Here is a 12,019-nt window from a genome sequence, read left to right as displayed (position 1 = left end):
GGCGAAAGGGGCGCGGCGAGACGCCCGCGGCGCAGAGACAAACATGACGCAGAAGCGGCGCGACAGATGCGTCGCTTCTGATACAAATTTCGGCCGCCCGATCGACAAGCGCCGCCACTGAGCCGGAAATAATACAAATCGAGTGGTGAAAATACCGCACGTCACATCGGCGATGACAGGGCTGGGTCGGGCCATCAAAACAGGCACGCATCCCCGGGTAATTTGGATTTCCCCACCACTCGGTCCTCCCCTGACAGCTCCCTCGCTATTTTGTTCGGGCCAATCAAAGCGGCATTTCTCGCTATTTACGGCGCACTTACGGCGCTGTCCGGGCCGTTTCGGCGATCGGCACTGTTTTGTTTCCCATTCCGATCGTGCCAATCGGCCCGTACGGACGGCTGAGCCTCTGAACAGCGCCGCTGTTTGAATTTCACAGCCAACTTTCATCGACGCAGAGTCGACGAACGCCGCCCTGAGTTTCGTCGACAGTCAGGATTTCTCTCAGGCGCTTAGAGACGCCAGGAAGTTAGTAACAGGGACTAGGAACACGCTTTATCTGCATAATGATCAACGATAGCTACATGCTTGTGTGAGGAATTTCGAGTGATGAAACACAAATATGACATCATTCATCGGCATTTATAAGTTCAAAACCTGGCTTTCCATAACGTGCGTGCGTTATACTTACATCTCAGAACTATCAGCTAGGCGGTACAGTCTAGCTTCAGGCGTTTCACACTAGTGCCATCTATGGAACGTAAATGGAACCAAGGGCCGAACAGGGGCTATCGACGCGACGCATGAAGTTGGTTGGCAGCCGCTTCCAGTAACGTGACCATGGCGAAGTAGAAGGCATTTTGGGAAAACATCCAGTGGCGGCAGAACACCTTCAATTAAGGGGGGGGGGGGGCACTGCCGACTTATGGTACCATTCTTTCCATGCAACGCCCATAGGACTAATGTTAAAATGACAAAATCAAAGGGCACCGGGGCAGGCACCGGTGCCCCGGTGCCCCCCCCCCCCCCGTTCCGCCGCCTATGAAAACATCTACCCCTATACGTTACATTGATTTGGCAAAGTATAACTTATACAATGGCCATGGTTTTCCCTGCAAGTCAGAGAATTTCCAGCGACATCTGTCATAAATTATGTGACGGAGCGTAGTTAGCAAGCAGCCATTGGCGCTGCTCACACCAAATGATGATGCAAATACGAAGATGGAGACGCCGACAGTAATCACAATGCTATAATGCAGATACATGTTCCTTGAAACTGACAATCCTTGCATATGCACGTGAGCACATGCTGTCAATGTCTGCCAGAGAATGACGATAGCAAGCAAGATGGGATGAATAGTGGAAAAAACCAACTGATTGCGCATGCCGTTTGTCTGAACGCTTCGTTTTGCGAAAAGACATAAAATATGAAAACCCTTCAGAATTGGACAGAACTACCGTCGAATCAAAGCACATAAAACGTTATAAAAGATGTTTGATTAACTAAGTATCAGGATCAAAATTGTTTGAATAAGTAGCAAGGTCAATTTGTAGCCATCCATTCGAATATTTTTGCTTCTATCATTTTCATTGCAGGCATTCCAACGTCTTTTGAATTAGCAAACGTCGGACACTTTGTAGCGCAAACTTAAGACTGTTAAGCTGAGATGAGGTAAAGAAAAGAGGGAAAAGCCTGTAGGAATGTAGGAAAAGGGAGAAAGGAAAACAGCAAGAGAGAAAGAGAGAAAGGAGAGAGAGAAAGAGAGAGAGAGAGAGAGAGAGAGAGAGAGAGACAGAGAGAGACAGAGAGAGAGGAGATAAGTAAATAAAAATCCACAGACCGGGGAACCAAAAAGACGCCTTACAAAACTCATAACAAGGTGATAACACGTAGCCCGAGAGAAACATCGGCTGGAAGCTGATAAAATGATTTTAGGGCGTATTGCCTCCCCTATTGCTAATTGTTTTTCATCAAAGGGGAAATCGTTTCAAAGTTTGGCGCACAAACCTTTGTCGAAGAGATTAATATCTATCTACGCCATCCGTTCTGGCAGTTGAGTCAACGATTATCGCTACCGACTCAATCGGTAGATTCCAGCTTTACGAACACAAGCCAGTGCCCAAGTATACTTTGTCTACTCACGGGCCTGGGTTCCTCTGTCAGGTCATTAAGCAGAACTCAGTTTTCTCTTTCTGCAGACCCACTCAATCCCAAGGTGCTGACCTCATGTCTCCCAGGGAAGTTTCCTGATGGTCCTTGTGCGTAGTTCATGAGCCGCCGCCCGCATGTAAGGCTCGACCATACATCACTGTTGCCGATCGGCATCGATCTGACGTCAGGAGACGCGTCTGCGACCTTGGCACGGCGACCCTGAACGGCCCGAAAAGGCGCGCGGCCGCGCCACGGCGTCTGGGCCGACGCACGTCAAATGAGCTGCAGCTGCGGGACCCCCCCCCCCCCCCCAGCTCCTTTCAGCCCCCACCTCCCTCGGGGTCGAGAGATGCCGGCTCCAGAGACAGCTGAGCGAGACAGCCGAGACAGGCATACCGAATGGTGTCTGTAATACGGTACTGGTGTGAACCGTTCAAAGCGCACACCTGGGTCTCAGGACTTCACTGGGCACTGACACTGACACCGACACAGCTAAATGGTGATCCTCACCCAGCGCGAACAGTGCATATAGATCAAACCCTGGCTGGCCTCTGCCTCCGTCTGCAGTTCTGAATTGATTAGCGATGGTCTCGGCGGAGGGAGCTGCAGGGGAGCTCGTCTGACGATAAAGCCTTCTGCGCGCTACAGCCGTGACAGGTGGGGTCCGACTGTGACCTTCCGTTGGACACCGTGTCCTACTGAGCCCTGACGACCTCACATTATACCGTGTCCCCAGGACTGGCAGGAACATGACACGAAGAGTGGTACGAAGAGGGGACTGCGACGGCAGTAGCTGCACTGGACACAGAGGGTCATCCATTCCGATTTCTGAAGCGGAGAGAGCTGGGAGGGACAGTGTAATCCGTGGTGACTTACGCTGGAACGTTTGAAAGGATTCTCTTCGGTGAGTCTTTGTCAAGTGTGATGAAACTCGAGAGGAAGTTCGGTACTAATCAAATGCTAACCGTATGCGCAAGCTGCGTGTTCCCATCGTCGATCGTTGAATATCTTTACCTGCTTCTGAAGGCTGTCTTTTTAAGCTGGGACGGACTGTCAGGTCCAGTGCGGTACCAAGCTGTCGTATGCGTTCTCTGCCAGCTGGTACATTTCGCTGGCGAATGGCAGCGCGACACAGCGTGGGTGGTGGTGGCGGCGGCGGCGGCGGCGTGGGCGGGGACCATGCTACTCACCGTGTCTCATTCTCCCCGCCCCCACCGCCGCCGCCCGCGACGCGCTACGACCGGTTCTCTCCCAGGACGCGCCCTCCCTCCCCTCCCCTCCCCCTGACCCCAGCCGGTACCTCCCGGACCTCCCAGCCATGACCTCAGCGGCGCGGCGGGCCGCGGTGGGAGGGGGAGGGGAGTGGCGACCTCCCTCCACCACCCACACACCCACCGGGTCGCCAACAGGACTGGCTACTGCGCAGTGTCGCCAGGTCTGTCATCCGCGCGTCTCCAGCGACACGAGCCGGGCCTAATTGGCGACAGCTAGTGTCAACAGATCGACACCGGTCACAGCTAATTGGAATGGTGTGAATCAGACTCAATGAACTCAAATTAGTGGCAGGCGAAGCGAGTGATTACACGTGTTAGGACATGTTGGGGGAGCAGGCATGATTCGTAGCGGTAGATTTGCTCTGAACGAGTGAGGGATGTTGACCTAGTCTTTGCATCTGACTTTGATTTCGAAGCAGCTGGGGTTACGATCGCATGCTAAGTTCGCACCCATCCGCACGACAACATACACTATCGCTCGCCACGTGTGGTAGCGTTCGATAAACAACTTTTCTGCAAGTTTACAGAAAGGATACGCCAAAACCCAGAAGTCGAATGAACTCATCCAGGCGTGATCTCAAACATTTCAGTAAACTGTGACGAAAGAAGTCGGCTGCGCCATCAGCCGGATACAGATCCACCAATCGACCAGTGAGCTGTTTCCGAGCCAACTTCTACCAGCTTTAGTGTCCGGTGGTGAAGGAACGGCTCCCAGGAACAGCAGCGTTCTCGTCTAAACATTTGCACGCCGAGCAGCGGCCACGCGATGAGAATCAAATAGACTGAAGCCGTTCTCTGTCACGGTGGCCGGGACGATGAAAAGCGCGCCTGTCCGGCCGGAGAGGACCGGCTCCCAGCGGTCCTCTGGAGCCGCCTGTCGGTTCAAATACGGCCCGGCCCGGTCAGGGAGTAGCCTGATAAAGGGCTCAGAATAGTGGGGTCAGGTGCCCATCCCGCCCACAGTCGGGCGCATTGCGTGCTTCGACCATAGCTGAATGAATGGAGTTCAGAGCGCGGCCCTGCCCATTAGGCCGTATAAGGGCAGCCGTGTTTAATATTCCGCCGGTAAGGCGCCGCCGATTCACATTCACAAGTAGCAGCTGGGGCCGCGGAGCCAGCGCCGCGCGGCGTCTGGCTCCCCTCTGCCGTCCAAAGGCAAAAACGCATATGTCGGGTCATGACCTGACCCGACATATGCGGTTTTGCCTTTGGACGGCAGCCCTGGCTGTCCGACCCTCGGGCCGGCTCAGCCGCATACAGCAGGAGCTTTGATACCGGCCCAACAGCGCATATCAACGACCTTTCTTCAATGCGCACGTACGAGCGCAAACAGCGAGACACGAGGCAATCGAGCGAGCAAACACGGATGCACGATACCGTCAGCCGTGTAAGGACGTAATAAGACTGATAATTTACGACACATGACCCGTGTTAGTGCTCGTAACATGAACATCACATGGCTCTCCAAGGTCACAAACACAGCAGGACACAATCTATGGAACAACAACCCGGACAGGCCATAAGCCACACGGCTGCAGAACTATCATAACACAGCGACTCACCGGGTGAAATAAAACTCACGCTGGTTGGCATGAAACCAAAACACATCAACCCGACTGAGCGTGACCGGGTGGCGACAAATGGACGTACTAAAACTGAGACACATCCGGCACAGAGACCTGAGGAGGATCCTCGACGACAAAGGTACTCACCAGGTTTGTGGATGAGAGGGTGGACGTGTTGGAAGACGTCCTTCTGCCGACAAAATCGCTGTCCGTGTCCTCAGCGGCGGCAGGCTGCTGCGGGTCAGCAAAAGTGTCCTCTCGTACATTCTCCTTGTTGTCCTCTTGTGTGTTCGAATAAGTATCCAGGCCAGTGTCCGGTTTATTGTCCGGATGTAACTCCGGATTGATATCACGATTGGTGTCCGGATGAGTTTCCGGATTAGCGTCTGGATGGGTGTCCGGCACCAGCGCCAGAGCTCGGCTCAGGTGCGCCGCCAGTGCCGCCGCCTCCTGTCCGCTCCTGGCCGCCGCTGCCGTCGGCGGCGGCTCTGCCCGGCCTCCCCCCATGATCACTCCGGTGTCTCGGATAAAATAGGCCGACAGTCGGCCCCTGCCGGGCCCGGCCAGCAGCCAGGCGTCCCGGCCGGCCGCCAGCGGCACCCGCGGTTGGCCCGTCGCCGCCGACACCCCCGCGGAGCGGCCCGGCGGTAGCTCGACGCTGCGGGGGCGCAGTGGCCGGCGGCGCGGCGCCCGACGCACCGGCGCCGATCCAGAGCTCAGAGGACTCTCGCAGCGGCCCGAGTCGACACTCTGACTGCGCACCACTCGTCCCTGCGGCTGGGAGGACACGGCGCGTGCGGCCGAGTCCAGCGGAGCAGTCGACGTCGCCGGGCTCGTGCAGGTCCCAGAGTCGACGCTGGCGCTGCGGCGCGCGGAGAGAGGCGCCGTTCGACCCACCGGCTCTGGCTCCTCGTCGCTGTCGAGCTCAGCGGACGGGTACGAGCGGCGGGCGCGCGCGCGGAGCTGGCGTGCCTCCCGCCGGCGCGACACGGGCCGAGGCAGCGAGGTGGCGCCCTCTGGACGCGCGCTGTGCGCCTCCTCGATCAGATCCAGGTGGCGCTGCGCCCACGCGCTGAAGCCCTGTTTCGGGTCCTTGATGCGGTACTTGTCAAAGCTGCGCTCGCCAGCGTCGGGTGATTTCGGTCTCTGCCAGAGGTTCGGGTGACTAGCTCCACGCTGTGGCTGCTGCGTAGCTCCGTGTGTCGGCCTGTTTCTCAAAACAGCACCGTTCTCTCCTGTCGTACCAAGCCGCAGTCGGGGAGCGCCACCGTCGCCGCAGCGCAGCCTCAGGGACGGCGCTGAGGAGCGACACAGGGCAGCGGTGCGTGCGATCGTGGGAGACACGTCCCCACAGCCGGCGCACAGGCAGACACCCTCGTCAGGCGTCATTCCGCCGCCGTCCGACCAGAAGTCGACGGCCACCGCCAGCGGCGCTGACTCCGAACGGACCAGACGGCGCTTTCGACGGCGGCGCGTCCTCACCCGCCGCGCCCCCTCCGTGGAGTCTGGGGCGTCACCTCCTCTTGATCCATTTGCTGTGCTCGTATGTGCAACATCCGCAACTGTGGCATGCTTCAGTGCACTTTCGGTTGTCTTTGATGTCACTGCAGCCCCGCTTGTAGTCGGAGCATCACCAGCTGTCATCTCACGCTCGGCATTAACCTTCTCCTGTCTTCCTGTCGTGTCTCGCTCATTGCTCGACTCAATCTCGGCATAGTCGTGCGTGGATCCGTTCTCCAGAGACGACTCCCGTCCTCCACCGGCCTCCTGCCACTGAAGCGGCGACTCCCTCCCGTCGAGCTCCGACAGCTCAGCCAGCTCCTCGAGCTCCACACCACTGCCGAGCTGTGCCAGCTCCGCTGGTCGCTGTACGGGGCTCAGACGCTGCACCAGTCGCTCCAGGCGGCCCCACGACTGGCGCTCCTCGTCCTGGGCGCGTTTGGCTCTCAGTTTCTCCTTCCACCTCTCCAAGCCGCGCTGACGCAGCTTCTCTTGCCACCGCTCCAGGTGAGGGTTCCAGGGCTCCTCTGATCCAGGAGACTCGGCGGACGTCGGGCTTGGGCCGGCTCCGAGAGCCACCAGGGCGGGCCAGTCGAGCGGCTCCAGCAGCGGAGAGGAGGCGTCCCCCAGCTCTGCCAGCATGGCGGCGACTGAGACCGGCTCAGTGGAGCACGGCGACGGAGCAGAGGCCGAGCGGATGGCCGGGGGGCGCGGGCGGACGCAGGCCGGCGGACTGGCGGCCGTCTGAAACACAGAGGAGAGACGGTAGGTTAGAGGTGGAAGTAAACCTCAGTGTGCTGCATCAACCATAAATGCTAAATAACTCGGCACATTTTGACAAATATTTAAAGGAAATAGCGCAGCAAAGTGAGCTTCGACATCCTGAGGGTCTCCTCGGGATAGGTATTCAAGGAGCAACCAACTACATATTGTGGGGCTGCGGTCAGCACACTAACCCACAAATAAGACATCTGTGACACATCAGTGTAACAGTCACCGCGACAAAAAGACGAGATTTATTCTCGGTCAGAGACCGGCCATGATTGGTATGCAGAATCGTAGAACAGAGGGACCACTATCAGGATACGAAAGCTCCAGAGAATACAAATGAAGATAAGTTCACGGTCTTAGCTCAACGCTTATTCACGCACGCAGAAATATGTAATGGAACATTAATAAGCACGAATATTCAAACATGCTTAGGTGTAATTATTTTAAGGAGGTAACGACAGCTAATAGTTGGTAATTGCTACATCAAACGCAACGGTGCTGATTTAATATTACCCAATTAACCTCCATCTCCATCATAAATACCGAATTCATCGAACCCCTAAAAGCAATAGCCTTCCTGGGAGCTAGAAATAGTGGCTTTAAGATGCTGTGGTTGGAGAACTGGCAGCTCATTTCTAATGTACGGTGAGTGATCGTAAGTACTACGCGATCAAAGAAGAATGACGTGACTAGTTTTATTATTGTCCGTTAGCAGGCACGCAGAAGATAGCAGCGGCGTTTCCCGTTAGACGACGCCGAGAGGCACCGTTGGCTATTACCGCTTGGAAGGTGCGGCACAGCGTCACCAATTACACGCTCCATAAACTCTGCTGGCTGACTTCTTCATCCAAAAGAATATATATATAGCGATGACTTCATGCTTAATTTTGATCGGACAATGCTCGCCAGCTTGCATCATGCTGCTAATTACATAACTGATTTAGCTCTGGCATCAAATACCTAAATTTGCAAAACACCAAGAGCTGTTATGGCAACAGCATCTCAGATAAAATATTGCATGAAAATCTACATAACTAACACTCACGTCACTTTAATCGCCATACAAAACAACCAACAGAGCCCGTTTCCACCAATGAAGCGTCGGATAAGATCCTCTGTGCCTCCGGGCTACCGCTGATATTGTTCTATGCAGCGATACAGTCTCCAGAAAGGGCGTCTTTACGGGGCGGCTCGGCGATATAGCGGGGCGCGGTGGCGGCCAGCCTGTGAACCCCTCCCGTCCAGCCTCCGCAGCCGCCCATGTCAGGTCACCCCCGGGCGTCAGCGGCCAGCAGCGGCCTTCGCTGGAGCACCCGTTCGGCGGCCGGCCGTTTTGTTTCGAGTGGCTCGTGACTCGTGCTGAGAGGCCTTCGCTCAAGGAGTCCACCGCTGCTCCGAGCGCCGCTGTCACGCTTTTCACGCCTTCTCCTCCTCTCCCCGTCTCCTCCGCCTCCAGCGCCTTCTTAGCTGCCCTCTGCCGACGCTCCCCCGCTGGCTTCCGCCGCCTGCATTAATTTACAGCACGGTGGGGCTTTCAAGGTGGCCAACGATTTATATGAGCCCGCACGGCGGTAACTGTCGGAAGGCAGCACCTCCTCATCCCGGAGAGCAGATACCATCTGGATTGAGCTGGCGGCGCACGAACAACATCCCGAATCCCACAGACAGACACAATTAAAAACCAGCCCCATAAATAACACGGGCTTTCACGGAGTCTGTAATAACAGCGGCCGGCAGCCCGGAGGGAGACTGAAATAATCACTCGGAATGAAAAAAAGCAATGCAGCTCACAACACCCCATCATCAGAAAGTGAACAAAAGGCTGATGATACAGCGGAGTGAAATAAACAGCGGCAGCTTAAGCTACACGCGGCAATGAGATCACCCAGCCGTAAGAAACGCATTCACGCGTAGCCTTTCCTGCGTTATCTACCACCTCGCCTACCCCGCGTGTTGCCAGTAATATGTCCGCTAGTCCGAACTCCCTTCAGTGAGCGAGCGGTGCGTTCGACAGGTAGTGGCCTTCACTGTTGCGAGCCGCCGCTGGGGGACCGTCGAGGGCAGCCCTATTACGTCATCGGGTCAGCGACGGATCGCCGGCCGGCCCGCACCGTGAACACTCACCACCGGCTCGGGATTAATTGACCCACCTAGAGATAACGAGACGAATAGTGGCCAGTGCACAGTGGGGGAGCGACATGTCCTGAGAGGGACTGAGAGGGGCTTGAACGTGAGCTGAGCCCGATCGCTGCCAGAGGCCGAGTCAGACCCGAATGAGGCCCGAGCAGTGCAGCCAAAGCAGGAAACTTCCGTGGACTGTGCAGGTCCTAGCAGACCACGAGAAGGCCCGGCGTGGCGATGTGGGCACTGGGTACGCCTTGAGCCGTCCGTACGGCTTGAAAAGGCCACACGACCGTGCCCGGGATATGAAATTGTATGCAATCACTCAGCGGGCCCCGCGATACGAGCCTCCTGCAAAAACGCCACGTCACGCCGACTTAATCGGCCCGATTACATGTTTCGATCGAGCCATGGCTGGCTGGGATGGAGTTGGAGTCGGTTGGAGTCGGGGTTGAAGTCTAAGGGGATTGAAGTCCCAGTCGGGTTTGCGAGGGGAGTGGAGCTGCAATGCGAGTCGAAATTTCAGTTGCTTCCCGAATGGAAGTCTCCAACGATTGACTGACTGATAGCCTCGGCAATTTACTGAAATCGAAATACAGCCTAAGTGACCCTCTATCACCTCGAGCACCAGGGGCGGATCCAGAAAATCTCCAAGGGAGGGGCCATTAGAAACCAGGAGGCCCCCATAATCCCACCTGTTGGAGGCCCCATCTTCCCACTTGTTGCCCCCCCCCCCAAAAAAAAACTGCGTCTATTGAGCTTATCTAGCTGTTCAGGCAACATCTCAACATGAATAGCCACTTTATTTTCAGGAGGCCCCCTTTTCAGCTTTTTAACTTTTTATTTTATTTTTGAAAAAAATCGGCCAAGGGGGGGGGGCCATGGCCCCCATGGCCCCCCCCCCCGTGGATCCGCGCCTGTCCACACAGCCGCTATTTGAGTTCGGAAGTGGCCAAAATGCGATAACTCGTTAACCAGTTGACATTTTGCCAAGGAATTTTTATTATATGAGAAGTAAACCGTAAGGTCACGTATGGAAACGTATGAGCATCCTGCTGATCCAGCATTGCCGTAAAATATTTTTGCCTGTAATCCGCGGATGACGGGTATATCCCATAACGTGGGTGACTCGGGAGCGGATTCTGCATAGCTTCCCTGCTGTCTTCGAAACTACTCGTTCAATACCAAAAATTCAAACGGCTTATGATAGGAATAGCTGACAAACGAAACCTAAATTTGTCACAAAAGCTCATGGAAAGGTCATGGGTCACAAAAGGTCATGGAAAAGGTCATGGAAGGAAATGTATACATTTTTAAGGTCATGCGACACATCTTTATTGGTTCATTTCGGCAAAATCACCTAAAAATGATGTCATCTGGGTCGTCCGATTCGAAACTATTTCCATTCGACGAATGAAGGTCAGGTCAGGGCGAGGTCAAAAAGGTCAAATTTTAAGTTGAACATTCTCAACAAAAAAGATGTGCATCGGATGCAATTTGAGCTCTGGAACACGATGATCCTATTCGTTTTGGTTTTCGATGTCAAGAACGTACTGAAATTGCCTTTGCAATATCGAAAATTGTGATTAACCGAACTACGGTAAAATGCAAAAGCCGATAACATTGCCATTTCTTAAGATATTTAACTGAAAGTTTCCAAAAGCAATGCAAATGTTACACACAAAAGCCAATAAGGTTCATTCTGGTCGATGGCTGCTCCCCAAAACTCTGAATGTTATCAACCATATCGGACATTCCTACCATGTTCTGTTGGCTGGATGTCTTTTTGCTTTATTGAATTTGATCAGACTATATACATTCAGTCAAGACGACGTACAGCCCACCGCTAAAGTAATGTGTGGTTTTACCAATGTCAACGGATGGCTTTGACCGACGATTTTTAAATGCGGACTGATTGAAAAGAAGACGTCAATAGATAAAGTTGTAGCTGCAAGGGTGAAGATACATGTAAGCTACATTTAAAGTCTCGTTGTAGTCTGGCTAATCGTTCCTAGGCTTCAGAAGCAGAACATACCCATGACTGAAACCACACATTACTTCTGCTGTGGACTGTACAGTCCACAGCAGAAGTAATGTGTGGTTTCAGTCATGGGTATGTTCTGCTTCTGAAGCTTAGGAACGATTAGCCAGACTACAATGAAACTTTGAATGTAGCTTATATGTATCGTCACCCTTGCAGCTGCAACTTTAGCTATTGACATCTTCTTTTCGATCACTCCGCATTAAACAATCGCCAGTCAAAGCCAACCGTTGAGATTGGTAAAACCCTACATTACTTTAGCGGTGGGCTGTACATTTATTGGTCACCAGAAAGTATACCCACAAAACAATCGACAATCGACAACCAACAAATGCAATCGACACGAGCGTCGAGCACCCCTCCGCACAAGCAACTGCCGAGGCGATTAGACGGACCGCGCTCCTCTCTCGCAGCTGATTGGTCAGCTGCCGAACCGCACGGACGTCAGCTGCACGGCCGCCGCCCGGCCGACCTGACCAGGGTCGGCCGGGCGGCGACCTAGCGTCACTAGAACTGCAATAACTTTTGCCGGCAGTGTGATGCCGACCTAATTTTTTCAGCAAATGAATCACAACTGTACGGTATATGTTATGGACGT

At 54.4% G+C, this 12,019-nt stretch overlaps 2 protein-coding genes across 2 annotated transcripts in view; both read right to left on the bottom strand.

The window, feature by feature from the left end:
* The window catches only part of LOC122394480 (stAR-related lipid transfer protein 13-like), a 66,794-nt gene extending 61,565 nt beyond the window's left edge, over nucleotides 1–5,229 (bottom strand). Inside the window, exon 1 of the mRNA XM_043391369.1 lies at nucleotides 5,136–5,229. The gene's annotated coding sequence lies outside the window, so the exon portion shown is untranslated. The remainder of the gene's footprint in view (nucleotides 1–5,135) is intronic.
* LOC122394478 overlaps nucleotides 5,073–12,019 on the bottom strand; it is a 47,188-nt gene continuing 40,241 nt past the window's right edge. Inside the window, exon 2 of the mRNA XM_043391366.1 lies at nucleotides 5,073–7,232. Coding sequence (XP_043247301.1) covers nucleotides 5,073–7,232 — 2,160 coding nt within the window. The remainder of the gene's footprint in view (nucleotides 7,233–12,019) is intronic.

The sequence above is a fragment of the Amphibalanus amphitrite genome, unplaced genomic scaffold (assembly GCF_019059575.1).
Source record: "Amphibalanus amphitrite isolate SeventyFive unplaced genomic scaffold, NRLGWU_Aamphi_draft 000594F_arrow, whole genome shotgun sequence".
In the NCBI taxonomy this organism is placed as follows: domain Eukaryota; kingdom Metazoa; phylum Arthropoda; class Thecostraca; order Balanomorpha; family Balanidae; genus Amphibalanus; species Amphibalanus amphitrite.
The sequence above is the reverse complement of the archived record's forward strand: the minus strand, read 5'-3'. Positions and strand labels throughout refer to the sequence as shown.